The 16,632-nt window shown below is 42.3% G+C and overlaps 1 protein-coding gene across 1 annotated transcript in view; it reads right to left on the bottom strand.

Annotated features, from left to right (window-relative positions):
* BAZ1A (bromodomain adjacent to zinc finger domain 1A) overlaps window positions 1-15,969 on the bottom strand; it is a 154,421-nt gene extending 138,452 nt beyond the window's left edge. The window contains exons 1-3 of the mRNA XM_082275756.1: window positions 15,705-15,969; window positions 15,480-15,596; window positions 3,498-3,776 (exon numbers count right to left, since the gene is read on the bottom strand). Coding sequence (XP_082131882.1) covers window positions 3,498-3,776; window positions 15,480-15,592 — 392 coding nt within the window. The 5' untranslated portion in view covers window positions 15,593-15,596; window positions 15,705-15,969. The remainder of the gene's footprint in view (window positions 1-3,497; window positions 3,777-15,479; window positions 15,597-15,704) is intronic.
* Window positions 15,970-16,632: the final 663 nt, after the last annotated feature.

The following is a 16,632-nucleotide window of genomic DNA, read 5'->3' as shown; positions in this document are numbered from 1 at the left end:
TATTTATATATATATATATATATATATATATATATACACACACACACATACATATACACACACACATATATATATATATATATATATATATATATATATATATACATACACACACACACACACACATACATACATATAATTGGTATCACCCCTCCTGCTCTTATCTCCTAAGAGCTCTGCTTGGCTTTTTGAGGACGCTATGGATAGCGCTCTATCCACAATCCATCTCGGATAGCCCCTATGTGGGAATCGTTGCTACAGAGCCTGTGTCTCTCTCTTAAAGACTAGTGGGTTGCTACAAATCCAGCGTACCCATAAGAACTGGCCCACCGGGGTTCCCCTGAATTGTAGGTTTCAGATTTCCTGATTTTGCCATTAGGAGGGTATTGCCTGAGAGTGGTTTTCTGTACAGATCCATGTTCACATTCCCTCCATCGTTAGGCAAACATCTAAAAACACAAATTTCTTTTGTGTCCGCCTGTCCAGTAAACTTCCAAGTTTTTGTCATCAGTATTGGAGGTGATCAAGAAAAGTTTCTAGATCCCCCCCCCCCCCCCCCATGCGTTTGTCAACTATAAATAGTAGATATTCTATGTAGTGATGGAAGGGTTTGATCTGTTTTTCTGTGCCAAAAATGCTGTAACTTTCCCACCAACCCATGTACAGGTTCGCGACGGAGGTCGAAAATCTGGCCTCCATCGCGGCCCCGCATTTCTGTAAAAAAATAAAAAATAAAAACCACCATTGAACGTGAAAAAGTTATGTGTCAAAAGATATTACAAAACATCCAATATATACAGGCAAATCTCCACAGTAAAGTCAGTGTAATGTTCCAAATGAAAGTTAACTGATTGAATGGCTAGCTTGTGCGGGATAGAGGAGTATAGACTCGCAACATCACAAGTAACCAACATAAAGTCCTCTTCCCAGTGTACATCATTAACAATTTTTAGAAGGTGATTGGTAGCCTTTAAATAACTGGGAAGTGTGGTTACCAGTGGTTGCAATTGTCTATCCAGCCACTGACCTAGTTTTTCATTTAAAGACCCTATACTAGATATAATGGGCCTACCGTGTAATGGATTTAACCCCTTGAATGTTTTGGGGAGGTGGTAAAAAAAGTGGGAGTAATAGGGTAAATAGGAATTAAGTCTTCTGCTGCTTTTTTGAGTTTAGTTGGGCTTCTTTAACCCTCCCACACTACAATCCACTACATGGTTGCATTTTAAGGGAAATTTTCAGTGTGGGAGCAGTGACTGCTACTGTTGCAAGCATATCATTAAAAGGAGATGTAGTTCGTTCATACACCAATGAAAAAGGAACACAAAATAAAATCTTTTTACAATTGCAAGTCGTTTACATGATCACTTGTGAAGTGTGCGATGTACAGTACATAGGATGCACAATTCGAAGGCTGAGGGACCGATTTTATGAACATTTAGTACTACAAAGAATCGGTCCACAAATGTAGACCGACACTTCATTAACCACCATGCAGGGGATACATCCGTTGAGGGTGTGCAAGTCCTGGAAAAAAATCTGTCCACCAAAGAGAGGGGGGGGGGGGCATATTTAAAATTGTTATGTACACATGAGGTCTTTTGGATCTTTTTCTTTAAAACAAGTCTCCTTAAGGGCTCTTTCAGACGGCCGCTCCGCTGCTTTAGTCCGCTGCGGGACTTTTTTTTTTCACGGAGCGGATGACATTTGTGTCATCCACTCCGTGTGCCCGCATATCATCCCACCCGTTTGCGGATGATATGCGGACATAATGTAAGTCTATGGCATTGCGGATGTCAGCGGATGACACCGCTGACATCCGATTTTCCTTCCTTTCCGTTTTTTACACGGATGAAAAAATAGGGTTCTGTTCCGTTCCAAAAAACGGAACAGAACTGAAAGGAGGAAAATCGGATGTCAGCGGATGGTATTCTGCTGACATCCGCAATGCCATAGACTTACATTATGTCCGCAAATCATTCGCAAAAAAATAGGATGATTTGCGGACAGCGGAGCGGCTGTGTGAAAGAGCCCTAATGGTTTAAACCATTGGGACATCACGCATTTTTACGAGTAGTTTTTCAGTCGTACCCCTTGATGGGTTTATAGGTCCGCGAGATGTTCCATTAGGTTTCTCTCTGTGTCGTTTTGCAATTTGGTGATATGCATTTTTCTAGGATTGTGTGTATGGGGTGATCAGCAACCATTTGTGTCCATCAACCTATAGGAAAGGGAATTTTTCCCATACATTTTACAGCAATCTGGCTTGCTTCGATTTTGACGATCTAATTGTATACATCTCATAACTGAGATAGATTGTTCTAGTTAGACACAAGCCAATTGAGCAAAGCCATTTGGTAGCTCCAACATGTAGGGATGTGAAGACATCCAAGCAATGGCTACATTTATTTTATAATATATATATATATATATATATATATATATATATATATATATATATATATATATATATATATATATATATATACACATACACACACACATACATATACACACACGCACACATATATATGTGAAAGAGTGATGTTTTGTTTTCTTTATATTCATAATTTCTTTTGATCTTTATCACTTTTCACACATATTTGTAGTATTCACCCTTTAAGTGCCGGTTCACACTTCTGCGATGCAGTGCGATCTGCAAGTACGCACAGAATCCGATCGCACAAGTGTGAACCACTATGCGATCCGATTCTACTGCGGCTCAAAAAAAGCCTCATGTGCGTGTTTGGTGCTGATACAGTGCAAATTCAGCCATACAAAGTGTATGGCTGAACTCGCATCCGCACATCAGATCGCATGTAATTAGGAGCAGTGCGCTCCGAATTACATGCGATCTCCGCAAACGCGGAAGTGTGAACTGGCACTAAAACATGATTGCAGAATTTGATGGAATCTACGATGAAACTAGTTTGGCACTCATTTTGGTATTGTAAATTTCTTGCTTATTTTGTACTATTTCTGCATATTACCACATGCATTTGTACTTGTTCTCTCAAGGTTTTGCTATAATCAATTTAGAGATAAGGGGGGGGGCTCCTTTCCTTGTGTTTCCATTGTGTTTATACGCTTGTATCCAATTGTATATGAACATTGATGTTTTTACTATGCAAACTTGTATGTGTCAATGTAGAGACAATCAGGCAACCAACTGAATATGGGTGTGACCCCAGGTGGGGTGTGTACTTAAACAATGGTTTTCTGATGTTCACTCTGTAGTGAACAAGCACACTGAGTCCGTGTGAAACGAGTCTACATTTTTCCTGAGGTACCTTGCATTTGGACATGTGTCAATAAAAGAGATATTGCTTCATTCAAGCCTCCCTGTGGTGTGCGGTCGCTTTCTCTTCTATTCTGCAAAATCCAACTATAGACAACATCAAGAACTAATTCAGTCATTGTACTAACAATCATAATATCACAATCAAGTAATTTTTCACAATTCCCTCAGTGTCTGTACCATAATCTATAGAACTTACCTTGCACCGCTGTTTCTCACAACTGTAACAGTTTCACCAACAAAGAAGCGATCCTTCACATAGTCATATACATCATCGCACAGGTCTGATAATTTCTGATGGCTGGCAAGTGTAGATAAATAGAGCACTGGCACTGAAATGGACTCAGGAAAATTCTGCAAACTCTTCTTTACTTTCTTCTCAGATTCAAGCGCTTCTTGATAGGTAAGCCCGGACTTTCCCGTAAAGGAGCAGCTCCATACAAGGCTGTTGCACAGGATAGTGCGCTCAAAAAACTCACTGTGTTAAAAAGAGAAGGAGGGAAATATTTTAAACTTTCTGTATAGGTTTGGGAATACAGAAAATGTTAAGTCTGGATGAGGGCTGATTTATAGGATAGGATACACTAAGATTCTGTACACATGGCTTAATCTACACAAAGTATTGAACGAATACACTCAGCCAAGGCTGCAACATGGCTGAATTGTGGCAGGGCCAGCTAATAAGGTTAACCACTTGAAATAGAGAAAGGCTAAGCAATTGCCTGTCTTAGTCTTATTCAAAAGCCTTGTGGAAAAAATTGCAGTAACCTACTGTGATACTGAAACACTCCAAAAAAACTCTTTCCCCAGAGGAGGTAAGCAATGGCAACCTTCCTACTTCCTCAGAACAGATTTTGTTTATATGATGTCTAAAAAAACAGTTCAGTCCAGGCATATTAAAAAAATAAAAAAACGGCCTCAGTAAAACAACCCTTTTTTGTAAAACAGGGTACTACTATACATGAGGTCTCAACATCCCTAACGGTTATGCATGTATGTGTAAATTCAGAAACTTAGGACCTGCATGGGCATCATCACTCCTCAGCTAGGCAGCTCTGAACCACAAAATATGCCGTACTCATAATTCTATTGCATTATCCACTGCATAAAAAAAAAAAATCAAAGAGGAGAAACCAGTTATACCAGGTGTTTGTGACAATAAAAGTTCTTGCTTACAAGTAAGATGTTTAAAGTGGAACAATAAGCAAAAAAAAAAAAAAAAAAAAAAAAGGCATATGGCAGTGATGGCGAACCAATGGCACGCGTGCCACCGCTGGCACGCAGAGCCCTCTCCCCGGGCACGCGAGCTATAGTTCTCTGAGTTGCTCCGGCCGGGCACACAAAAGCTCCATGCACTGTCCCGGCACTGCCCTTCCTCCTCCAGATCACTCACAGCACTTTTACTCAGAGAACAACTCTTTGGAGAAAATGCTGCGGGACCAAATCACAGACCCAGCAGGAAGGGCGGCCAATCACCTCCTCCAGCAGTGGGATGAACAGCCAATCGACTGGGCAGCCAATCACCTCCCACGTCCAGGGAATAAACAGCCAATCGATTAACGTGGGAGGAGAAGTGGGTGTTTGTTTGCCCGGAGGTTGCCGAATGCACCCGCTTCAATCCATCGGGGAGAAAGCCCAGAGATGAGTTCAGAGCTGCTGGTAATGAACTGTGCCATGTGACCGTTTTCTGTGCTATGGGCGTTTGCTATAGGTGTGTGGGCAGAGGGAGCATAATGGGCTACATGAGAGTCACTGCACCACTGGCGTATCCCAGCAGAGAGGGGAGGGGGTGGTGAGCTGCAGAGCGGGGACCAGATGTGTGATGGAGAGGAAAGTGTGCCATCAGCTGTATGGAGGGTGGGATGCATTGTGAGTAGGTGTGCTATGAGTTACATGATGATGTGTAATGTGTAGCTCACTGATGTGATGTAGCCAGACAACAGAGTTGTAAGCTGAAGGGCAATACATATTATGTACTAGATTCGTTTACAGTGTGATGGAGTAGTGCGATGTGCTGCATGGCGATGGATGTTGGCACTTTGAAATAAATAAGTTGGTATTATGTCGCAGTTTGGGCACTCAGGCTCAAAAAGGTTTGCCATCACTGGCATTATTAACATTGTAGCCTTTGTTTTCTGAGTCACCTTGTAACAGTTTTATTACCCGATATTCTGGCCAGTCAGTCTTATTTTCAATTTCCTTTAACAGACTAAGCTTTCCAGCAAAAGTTAAGAGTTGCAACAAACCGTTTACCACTATAAGGAGTGCTACAATGGTCAGCTTTTTTTTTTTCTTTTTTTTTTTTTTTAAATGAATAAAAGTTAAAAATTTGTATCCCAAAAGGAAAACACCATTGCTGCAACTGCTTAAAACTGGTTTACTAAAGCAAGATTTTAAAGCTAAGCTCCAGATTATTGTAAACTAAAAAACAAACAGTTTGTTTAGACCAAGATAGTTCAAACAAACTATTTACTTCACTAACACATTGTGGATGTATTGCTGGCTTGGTACCAACAAACTAAAGTTCACTAAAACATGGAGTTCTGCTTTAAACTTGTAAGTCACTTATGTAAATCCATCCAACTATCCCTTTACAGGCTGACAATCCTGCTGGCCAAGTGTGGCTGCATTGATCCTCCAAACATATCATGGAGAACTGATCAAAGTCACCCAAAGGCAGAATGTAGGTTACTGATCTGATCTCACGGACAAAATAAAAGAAAACAAAAGCCTAAAAATAAATACAACTACCAGATCTAAAGATGGGTAAACTGCAACATGTTACATTTTTGTTTTTAGGTTTAGATACGCTTTAAGAACTACCTATGCAAGGTCCTCATCCAGGCAGGCAATCACATACATAATATAAGCATCCCATACATGATTATAAAAACCATGCACACTGGATATTTTTACAGCTGCTGTTTTTGGCAGCCAGTAAACTCTCCAGCATGTTATCCTATGTGTCCATGCGCACACAGGCTTTTATCAGCTTTTTTTGTTGGGGAGCGTTTTCTGGCTGGAAAAAAAACATCAGATCTAGTGGGTTTGAAGAGGAGTTTTTCAGCTGTAAAAATGAAAAATGTTGAAAAATGCGACTATGCAACGTTTGAGCGTTTGAGCCCATAAGATTTTATGGGAATATAGTTTTTCTAAAAAAAAAAAAAAAAAAAAAACGCAAATGCAAAAACTACAGTTTTTATTGCAGCATTCTAAAGCCAATGCCTCGTACACACGCACAGATTGTTGGCCAACTTTTGGCCAATGTTTGTTGGTTGAAATGTGCTCTAGACTTGCACTGGACTTTTGTTGGCCAACAAAAACCAACTTCAGAAGTGATGTCATGATCTGGTTTACTTTCAGTGTGTTTTTTCTCCTCTGAGCATGCCCAGTCTTGCTCATCTGATTTTTGTCTGCCGAAATCTGTACTGACTGAGGAACAATCGGCCGTTCTGTTGTTGGCCAACAAAAATTTTATAGCCTGCACACAGATTTTTTTCGGCCGAAAATTCGCAGTTGGTTGTCGGAAGCATCATACTAACAAGCCGACAATCGGCCGATCGGACGTTGGCCAACAATTTACGGCCAACAATCTGTGCGTGTGTACTGGGCTTAAAAGTCCAGTATGCATTAGGCATAAGCATCACATACATGATAACCTCTAGAAACATGTATATGCATGTAATTATTTTACATGGTATAATGCAGAATGCACATTTAGCAGTTAATTAAATCTTGTTTAGAAAAAAAAAAAATAGAAATCTGTATGTTCAGAAACAGATTGAATACTTTATAATACGCATGTAAACACATGAGTTTGGAGGAAAAGTATAAAGGCAAAACAAACACTACTATTTCAGATCAATTTCTCCTGTGTTTCAATACAACCCAAACTCCAAAAAAGTTGAGACGCTGTGTGAAATCTACAAAAAAACAGAAAACTTCATGATCTGAAAATCTCAAAAACCTATATTTTATTTACAATAGAAAACCTCAAATGTTTAAACTGAGAAAAAAAAAAAAAAGGTAATTTTGAAATTGATGGCAGCAACACATCTCAAAAAAAGTTGGAACAGGGCCTTGTTTACCACGGTGTAGCATCCTGGCTTCTTTTAACACTCTGTAAACATCTGGGAAAAGGAGACCAGTTGGTGTAATTTTGGGAGAAGACCGTTTTGCCATTTTTACCGTATATAGGACTCTAACTGCTCAACAGTCTTGGGTGGTCTTTGGCAATATGTGCTAAGTATTTTCAATTGGTGAAAGGTCTGGACTGCAGGCAGGCAAGTTAAGCACCTGGACTCTTCTACTATCCTGCTGAAATACGTAAGGGCTTCCCTGAAAAAGACGCCATCTGGATGGGAGCATATGCTGCTCTAAACCTGGATACATCTTTCAGCATTGATGGCGCTTTTCGGTATATGCAAGTAACATAAACAGTAATGCCCCCCATACCATCAGATGCAGGCTTTTGAATGGAGCGCGGATACCAAGCCTGAAGATCCCTCTCCTCTTCGGACCGGAAGACACGACACCCATGGTTGCGAAAAAGAATGTCAAGTTTGGATTCATCTGACCAAAGAAAAGATTTCCACTTTGCAAAACACCATTTTAAATGCGTTTTGGCCCTGAGAAGATGGCAGCGTTTCTGGATCTTGCTCAGATATTGCTTCTTTGCATAACAGAGTTTAAAGTTGCATTTTTAGATTGCAGGGCAAACTGTTTATAGACGGCGATTTTTGGTAGAATCTATAGGCCCACACAGTGATGTTTATCTCAGAATCATGCCCGGATTTAATGCAGTGCTGTCTGAGGGCCCGAAGATCACAGGCATCCAATATTACATTTCAGCCTTGTTCCTTGCACACAGATTTCTCTAGATTCTCTGAAACGTTTAATATCAGAGTCTAAAACTGTTTGACAATTTTTAGACCCAGCTTTCACAGACTAGTGAACCTCTGCCCATCTTCTGGGACTATCTTAGGGTCCTTTTACACAGGCTTTCCGCCCAGATGATTTGGTTTTGCTCAGCAGGGGAATCGATCCGTCGATCCCTGCTAAGCAGGCGGATGACAAGTCCGTTCCCACTCCCTGTGCAGAGACAGACGTGTCCGAAACCTGCTCTCCTCTATGGGGGAATCGGATGCAAACGGACCTTCTGTCCTCCAGATGGATGAAGAATAGGGTTACCATCCATGGATTTCATGGACCGGATCAGATAGTAGCAGGTGTCAGAGGACATGTCACCGCTGACATCCGCTGCTCCATAGGGGTGCATGGAGCATCTGATCAGGTCCGCCTGAAAAACTGACAGGCAGACCAGAACGAAAAGCCTGTGTGAAAGGGGCCTAAGATGCTCTTTTTATACCCAATCATGTTAGCCTGTTGCCAATTAACCGAATTAGTTGCAAAATGTTGTCCCAGCTCTTCCTTGTTAATAGAACTTACTTTGTCAGCTTTTTACCTGTTGCCCTGTCCCAACTCTTGAGATGTATTGCTGCCATCAATTTCAAAATGACCTTATTTTTTGTTCTTAAAATGGTACAATTTTTTTAGTTTAAACATTTGATACATTTTTCTATTTTGAATAAAATGAGTTATATGGCAAATCATTGTAAATTAGATTTACAGTATCTCACAAATGTGAGTACACCCCTCACTTTTTGTAAATAATTTTATTTTTTCTTTTCATGTGACAACACTGAAGAAATTACACTGCTACAAAGTAAAGTAGTGAGTGTACAGCTTGTATAACAGCCCTTAAAGTCTAAAAGCTGGCAACAAAAGTGAAAATGTCCCAATTGGGCCCAAAGTGTCAATACTTTTTGTGGCCATCATTTTCCAGCACTGCCTTAACCCTCTTGGGCATGGAGTTCACCAGAGCTTCACAGGTTGCCACTGGAGTCCTCTTCCACTCCTCCATGAAGACATCACAGAGCTGGTGGATGTTAGAGACTTTGCGCTCCTTCACCTTTCGTTTCAGGATGCCCCATAGATGCTCAATAGGGTTTAGGTCTGGTGACATCCTTGGCCAGTCCATCACCTTTACCCTTAGCTTGTTTAGCAAGGCAGTCGTCGTCTTGGAGGTGTGTTTGGGGGGTTGTTATGTTGGAATACTGCCCTCCGGCCCAGTCTCCGAAGGGAGGGGGGGGATCATGCTCTGCTTCAGTATGTCACAGTACATGTTGGCATTCATGGCTCCCTCAATGAACTGTAGCTTCCCAGTACCGGCAGCACTCCTGCTGCTCCAGACCATGACACTCCCACCACCATGTTTGACAGTAGGCAAGACACACTTGTCTTTGTACTCCTCACCTGGTTGCCGCCACACACGCTTGACACCATCTGAACCAAATACGTTTTTCTTGGTCATCAGACCACAGGACATGGCTCCAGTAATCCATGTCCTTAGTCTGCTTGTCTTCAGCAAACAGTTTGCGGGCTTTCTTGTGCATCATCTTTAAAAGAGGCTTACTTCTGGGACGACAGCTATGCAGACCAATTAGTGCTCAGACCAAACGCCGCACACTGCATCAAAAAAATAAAATAAATTGTTGCTTTACATAAAGATGGCCTAAGCTAAGATTGCCAAGACCCTGAAACTGATCTGCAGCATGGTGACCAAGACCATACAGCGGTTTAACAGGACAGGTTCCATTGAGAACAGGTCTCGCCATCGTCGACCAAAGAAGTTGAGTGCACATGCTCAGTGTCATATCCAGAGGTTGTCTTTGGGAAATAGACATATGGGTGCTGCCAGCATTGCTGCAGAGGTTGATTGGGTGGGAAGTAAGCCTGTCAGTGCTCAGACCATACACCGCACACTTCATCAGACAGGCTGACCCCCCCCCCACCCCTTTAACCTCTGCAGCAATGCTAGCAGCACTCACGTCTATTTCCCGAAAGACAACCTCTGGATATGACGCTGAGAATGTGCACTCAACTTCTTTGGTCGACCATGGTCGAGGCCTGTTCTGAGTGGAACCAGTTCTGTTAAACCGCTGTATGGTCTTGGCCACCATGCTGCAGCTCAGTTTCAGGGTCTTGGCAATCTTATAGCCTAGGCCATCTTTATGTAGAGCAACAATTCTTGTTTTCAGATCCTAAAAGAGTTCTTTGCCATGAGGTGCCATGTTGAACTTCCAGTGACCAATATGAGAGAGTGAGAGCAATAACACCAAATTTAACACACCTGCTCCCCATTCACACCCGAGACCTTGTAACACTAACGAGTCACATGACACCAGGGGAGGTAAAATGGCTAATTGGGCCCAATTTGGACATTTTCTCTCAGGGGTGTACTCATTTTTGTTGCCAGCGGTTTAGACATTAAATGGCTGTGTGTTGAGTTATTTTGAGGGGACAGCAAATTTACACTGTTATACAAGCTGTACACTCACTACTTTACATTGTAGCAAAGTTTCATTCAGTGTTGTCACATGAAAAGATATAATAAAATATTTACAAACATGTGATTTGGAGGGGTGTACTCACTTTTGTGAGATACTGTATATGTAGATTTTACACAGCGCCCCAATTATTTGGAATTGGGGTTGTAAAACAAAAACACAGGAAGCCTGTGAAAATGAGGCCCAAAACCACAGAAATTAGATTGCAATCCAGGCAAAAAAAAAAAAAAAAAACCAAACACACCTTTCTGCACTCTATACATCCCATTGACTACACAAGAAGTGAAAGGAAAGCCCTCAATGTGAATGAAAAACCCTATATAATTACTAAATTTTCCAACAAAACTTGGAAGTTTTGGCTGGAGTACAACATAAAAATCCTTGTCTGACCTAGCTGTCTACACATGGCTTACAGTTCTCTGTTAAAGTTTTTGTTACAACCCCCCCCCCCCCCCCAAAAAAAAAAAAAGGGGGATTCTGTTACCTTAAAGCAAGTTATACAGCACAGTGCTTGTAAGTTTCTACCCTACCCTCTGTAAACTGACCACAGTGTATAATGGCTGCTGAGCCCTGACAACACGGTCAGCTTACGTGCCTCCATCATCAGCAGCTCTTCTCGGTCTTCTCCCCCCTCCTGCCTGCTTCTGTGTCAGTGCCCCCCCCCCCCCCATCCTGCTGCTAAAATAGCTTATAAACCTCTATAATCCTCTCTATACCCTGAGTGCTCCTGTCTGTTTTATAAAAAAATAAAAATAAATGCCACCTTTACCGTTTTTCAGAGTGGTTTCCAGCGATAACGTGACCAGCCGGCTCCCTATCTTCTCGCGTCAGCAAGGGAATCTTGGCTCCGCCCCCTGCATCTGTCAGACAGGGAGAGGAGAGAGCCGGCCAGTCACGTAATCCCTGGGAGCCGCTCTGAAATACAGTAAAGGCAGCATTTTTATTTTTTTTTATAAAACACAGACAGGAGCACTTGTAATCAGGGTACTGAGATTATAGAAAGTTGTCAAAGTAGGTTAACAACCACTTAAGTTGGGGGCTCTACAATTAACAATAAACACTATGAGAGCAACAAACACAACTATAAATAAAAAGGTATGCAAAAAACAAAAAAATTGCAAAGATTAAACATTTTCTACCAATAAATCCAAAATGATTTTTACATGGATTGTGAGATTGTAGCAAATCAGCAGTAAAAATATCTAAATATGGCCATGACAAAGTTTCACTTAGAAAAGCACATGTGGGTAGATTGCTCCCAGAACAATAACTTCCAGTTGTACAATACATATCGCCAAGCTCTCAGATTACACACAGGCTTTGTGTCTTTAGATGCATTTCACTGCAACCAACAACTCAGCTGCACCAAGGCTCTCTCTCTGCATGTCTGCCGTCCTCAAAGGGAACAACAGTCATGGAATTGTGTCCGTCTCACACAAAAGCTGCTGAAAACAAAGAGGAGGAAGATGGCTAGCATGAAAATCACACTGGATTGCAAACTCTGAAAAGTTACATCCAGCAATTATCTGAATGAGCATTGAAGAAATAAAATAAAAAACTGCAGAAAGAAGTTGAAATGAAAGATATAAATGACTTTCTTCCCCACAACACTCCACTAGAAAATACTGGTTATGTCAACAAGCCTCTCATTCTGGACTTGTGATAACTAGAAACAATCTCCATACACCAGTAATAGTCCAGTTTGTGCCATGTTATTTTGTTGATACGACGACAATGTCTACTCACATTTGTCTGTACAAATACGTTTGAATGTTGTATCTTTAAATGCTACATTTATAAAGAAAGATATAAATTCCAAAAACAAATGTTTAGCCACATGCGTGAATGAGTGCAGGGAAGGTACAATGCCTACCAAGCTGTGGTTTTATGAAGGAGCACAACGACAAACTTTACAGAGACTGCAAATCAGACGACAAATGAAGCCAATGAAAAACCAAGAACAAAGAAATGTCAAACTCTACTGGACTTCAAACACCAGCTGATGACAACCACTTTGCCATCAAGTCCCACAGCACTGACATAAGAAACCTGTCAGGAAGGCTGTCATACTGACCCCCTTGCTTCCCTACCCCGAGTCACTGAACCGATTCTAATACTCAGATGACGACCTCTGCCTGTTCTGTCATCATAACAGCCAGGCAACTAACATTTTCTTTACGACAGATTCACTTTGAGGTTATTCTAGCATATTACATTAGGACATCTAGTAATAGAAAAAATAAATAAGTATCTACATAATAACCTTGGTTCATTGTTGGCATCCTACCTGTCATATCTAAATGCTGTGTTATCAAGGCACACTTCATGGCCATACTTTTATGCACTGTTTGCATATCCCACCTGTTATATCTATTGGCGGTTTTAGAAAGCTGAACTTTAGAGCCATACTATGCATTTAAAGTACAGTAAAGACAGATTAACCCTACCCTGTCTCCCTAATCTCACCCAAGCACTCAAAAGTTGCAATTTACTGCTGTACTACATAGACTGTATATATTATGTAGTATAGATATAAGGGGAGTATACAGATAATAAATAAAAAATTATAGAGCACAACCTACAATTTCCTACATTTCAAGGTCGTCTAAACAGGACTAAAAGAGCAGTTTTGTTAAGTTTATTTCTTGAGTTAGGGCCCTTTCACACGGGTGCTCCGCATGTCCGCAAATCATCCTATTTTTTTGCGGATGATTTACGGACATAATGTAAGTCTATGGCATTGCGGATGTCAGCGGAATACCATCCGCTGACATCCGATTTTCTTCCTTTCAGTTCTGTTCCGTTTTTTGGAACAGAACCCTATTTTTCCTCCGTTCAAAAAACGGAAAGGAAGGAAAATCGGATGTCAGCTGTGTCATCCGCAATGCCGACAGACTTACATTATGTCAGCATTTCATCCGCAAACGGATGGGATGATATGCGGACATACGGAGCGGATGACACAAATGTCATCCGCTCCGTGAAAAAAAAAAAAAGTCCCACAGCGGAGCAAAACACCGGAGCGGCCGTGTGAAAGAGGCCTTACATAGTTAGTCAGGTTGAAAAAAAGACAAGTCCATCTAGCTCAACCAATAAAAACCCAAACATACAATTCCATATACACAATCCTATACCCACAGTTGATCCAGAGGAAGGCAAAAAAAAACCCCAGCAAAGCATGATTCAATATGCTACAGCAGGGGAAAAAAACATCCTTTCTGATCCCCCGAGAGGCAATCAACTTTACCTATAAATATTAGTACCCATTTATATAATGTACATATATTTTGAAGCATTGAAATAATGAAATGGCCAGCTCAGAGTCCTGAACTAAACCCAATAGAAAACCTCTGGAAAACCCTCGGTGACAAAGTTATAACCAAGAAACCCACTACAGTCACCGACCTGTGGAAGAGACTGGAAGAAGAGTGGAGCAGTGTGAGAGAATAGTGATATCCTGTGACCACAGATGTGCTGAAGTCATTCAAAGCACGGACCTGACACTTCCTACTAATTGCTGTAATCTGTCCCTGTGTTACAGTCATTGCTGTTCTCTAATTTTCACCATTGTGTTTTCCACAAAATAAAGATTTTTCTTTTGTTTTGTTGAAGTGCCTTGGTTATTAAAAAAATCAAATGGTCATAAATCGTTCTCTAATTTTATAAGTGTATATATGGGGGGGGTACATAGACTGTATATCATGGGGGGTGAGTGTATACATTGTATATTATGGGGGGGGGGGGTGGAAGAGTACAGTCTGTATATTATGGGGGGAGTGTACACAGTCTGTATATTATGGGGGGGGGCGAGTACACACAGTCTGTATATTATGGGGGGTATACATTGTATATTATGGGGGGGGCGAGTACACACAGTCTATTTATTATGGGGGGGTATACATTGTATATTATGGGGGGGGGGGAGAGTACACACAGTCTGTATATTATGGGGGGGTATACATTGTATATTATGGGGGGGGGGCGAGTACACACAGTCTATATATTATGGAGGGAGTGTACATTGTATATTATGGGGGGGAGTGTACACACAGTCTGTATATTATGGGGGGTATACATTGTATATTATGGGGGGGCGAGTACACACAGTCTGTATATTATGGGGGGGTATACATTGTATATTATGGGGGGGGGGCGAGTACACACAGTCTGTATATTATGGGGGGTGTATACACTGTATATTATTGGGGGGGGGGGGGGGAGTACACACAGTGTGTATATTATGGGGGGGGTACACACAGTGTGTATATTATGGGGGGGTATACATTGTATATTATGGGGGGTGTATACATTGTACATTATGGGGGGGTACACACAGTCTGTACATTATGGGGGGGGGGGGGGGGAGTACACACAGCCTGTATATTATGGGGGGTGTATACACTGTATATTATGGGGGGGTACACCGTCTGTATATTATGGGGGGGTGTATACATTGTACATTATGGGGGGTACACAGTCTGTACATTATGGGGGGGGGGGGGGAGTACACACAGTCTGTATATTATGGGGGGGGGTGTAGTACACACAGTCTGTACATTATGGGGGGGGGGGGGGGAGTACACACAGTCTGTATATTATGGGGGGGGTGTATACATTGTATATTATGAGGGGGGGGTACACACAGTCTGTATATTATGGGGGGGGGGGGGGTGGACAGACTGTTGGGTCCCCTCACACAGTGACATGTGCCGGGAGGAAGTTGCGGAGTACAATGGCCTGACAACAAAGACCGGAGCCGGCCTCTCACTCACTCGTAGTCCCTGAACACCTCGTTGGTGACCCGGCAGTGGAAGAGTCTCTCGGTCGGGTCCAGGTCGGCAGGTAGAGGGGTCCGGGCAAACGGTTTCCGGTGTAGCAGCGGCATGGCACTGAGGAGACACAACAACAAACACAATTACACAACTTATCATGGCGACCACCGGAGAGGAGCGGGCCCGCCACGAGGGTGGTGCTCCGCTGTGGTGAAAGCTCGGTACCCATGTGATCTCCGGTAATCCTCGTCCTGTTAGACAGCTTGCCGGTGATCGCGCTGAGGCAGTCCCGCCGGGCACTTCCGGTAGCGAGCAGCTGGGGGAGGTCCGGTAGGCGGGAAGAGATGGAGGTGGCGGGATGTGTTGTTGTGTCGGTGTTGCCGCTGGCGGGAGAGGGAAGCTGATCCGGATCTTCCCCTATTGTGTGCTGACAGCACGGCCCTCTCCGATTGGTGGCTCTGTCCCCTGCCTAAGGCCTCATCCCTGAGTGCTGTAACCCATAGCAACCAATCAGAGGCCTCTTTTCATGGCAGGCCGACGCCACGTGGATTTGAATAGGTTGCTATGGGCTACTACACTCAGGCTGATCTATATTGTGTGGTCATGGCAATAAGTATGCTATAGACATGTATTTATTATACTACAGGGATTGCTTTAGATCTGCCTCCATAATGCAATACAAATCAAACAATCATGGGACATTTCTTTTATTTTTATTCCATGTTACTCCCTCCTCATTCTTCACCCATCACCATAAGGTGACATAGAAAACCACTGTAAAACAGTGCTGCCTTCAGGTGGGCCACAGTGCAGGCTTGCCAACCGTCAGTAAATTTACAGACAGTTCATAAAAATCACTGACCTTTACAACTGTCAGTAAATATCAGCGGCTGATTATTTGTCATGCTGTGTTTACTTTTAGAAGTAAACCAGGCGATTTACTTGTCTTTATACTGTTTAACCACTTTACCACCGGAGGATTTTGCTGTCTTACGTCCAGGCCACTTTTTGCGATTCGGCTCTGTCCGACTTTAACGGACAATTACGCGGTCGTGCGACGCCGTACCCAAACAAAGTTTACGTCCTTTTTTTCCCACAAACAGCTTTCTTTTGGTGGTATTTGATCACCTGTGCGATTTTTACTTTTTGCGCT

Source organism: Pelophylax lessonae (assembly GCF_965119305.1).
Source record: "Pelophylax lessonae genome assembly, chromosome: 13".
NCBI classification, from domain to species: domain Eukaryota; kingdom Metazoa; phylum Chordata; class Amphibia; order Anura; family Ranidae; genus Pelophylax; species Pelophylax lessonae.
Note: the sequence above shows the minus strand (reverse complement) of the source record. Positions and strands in the feature narration are given on the sequence as shown.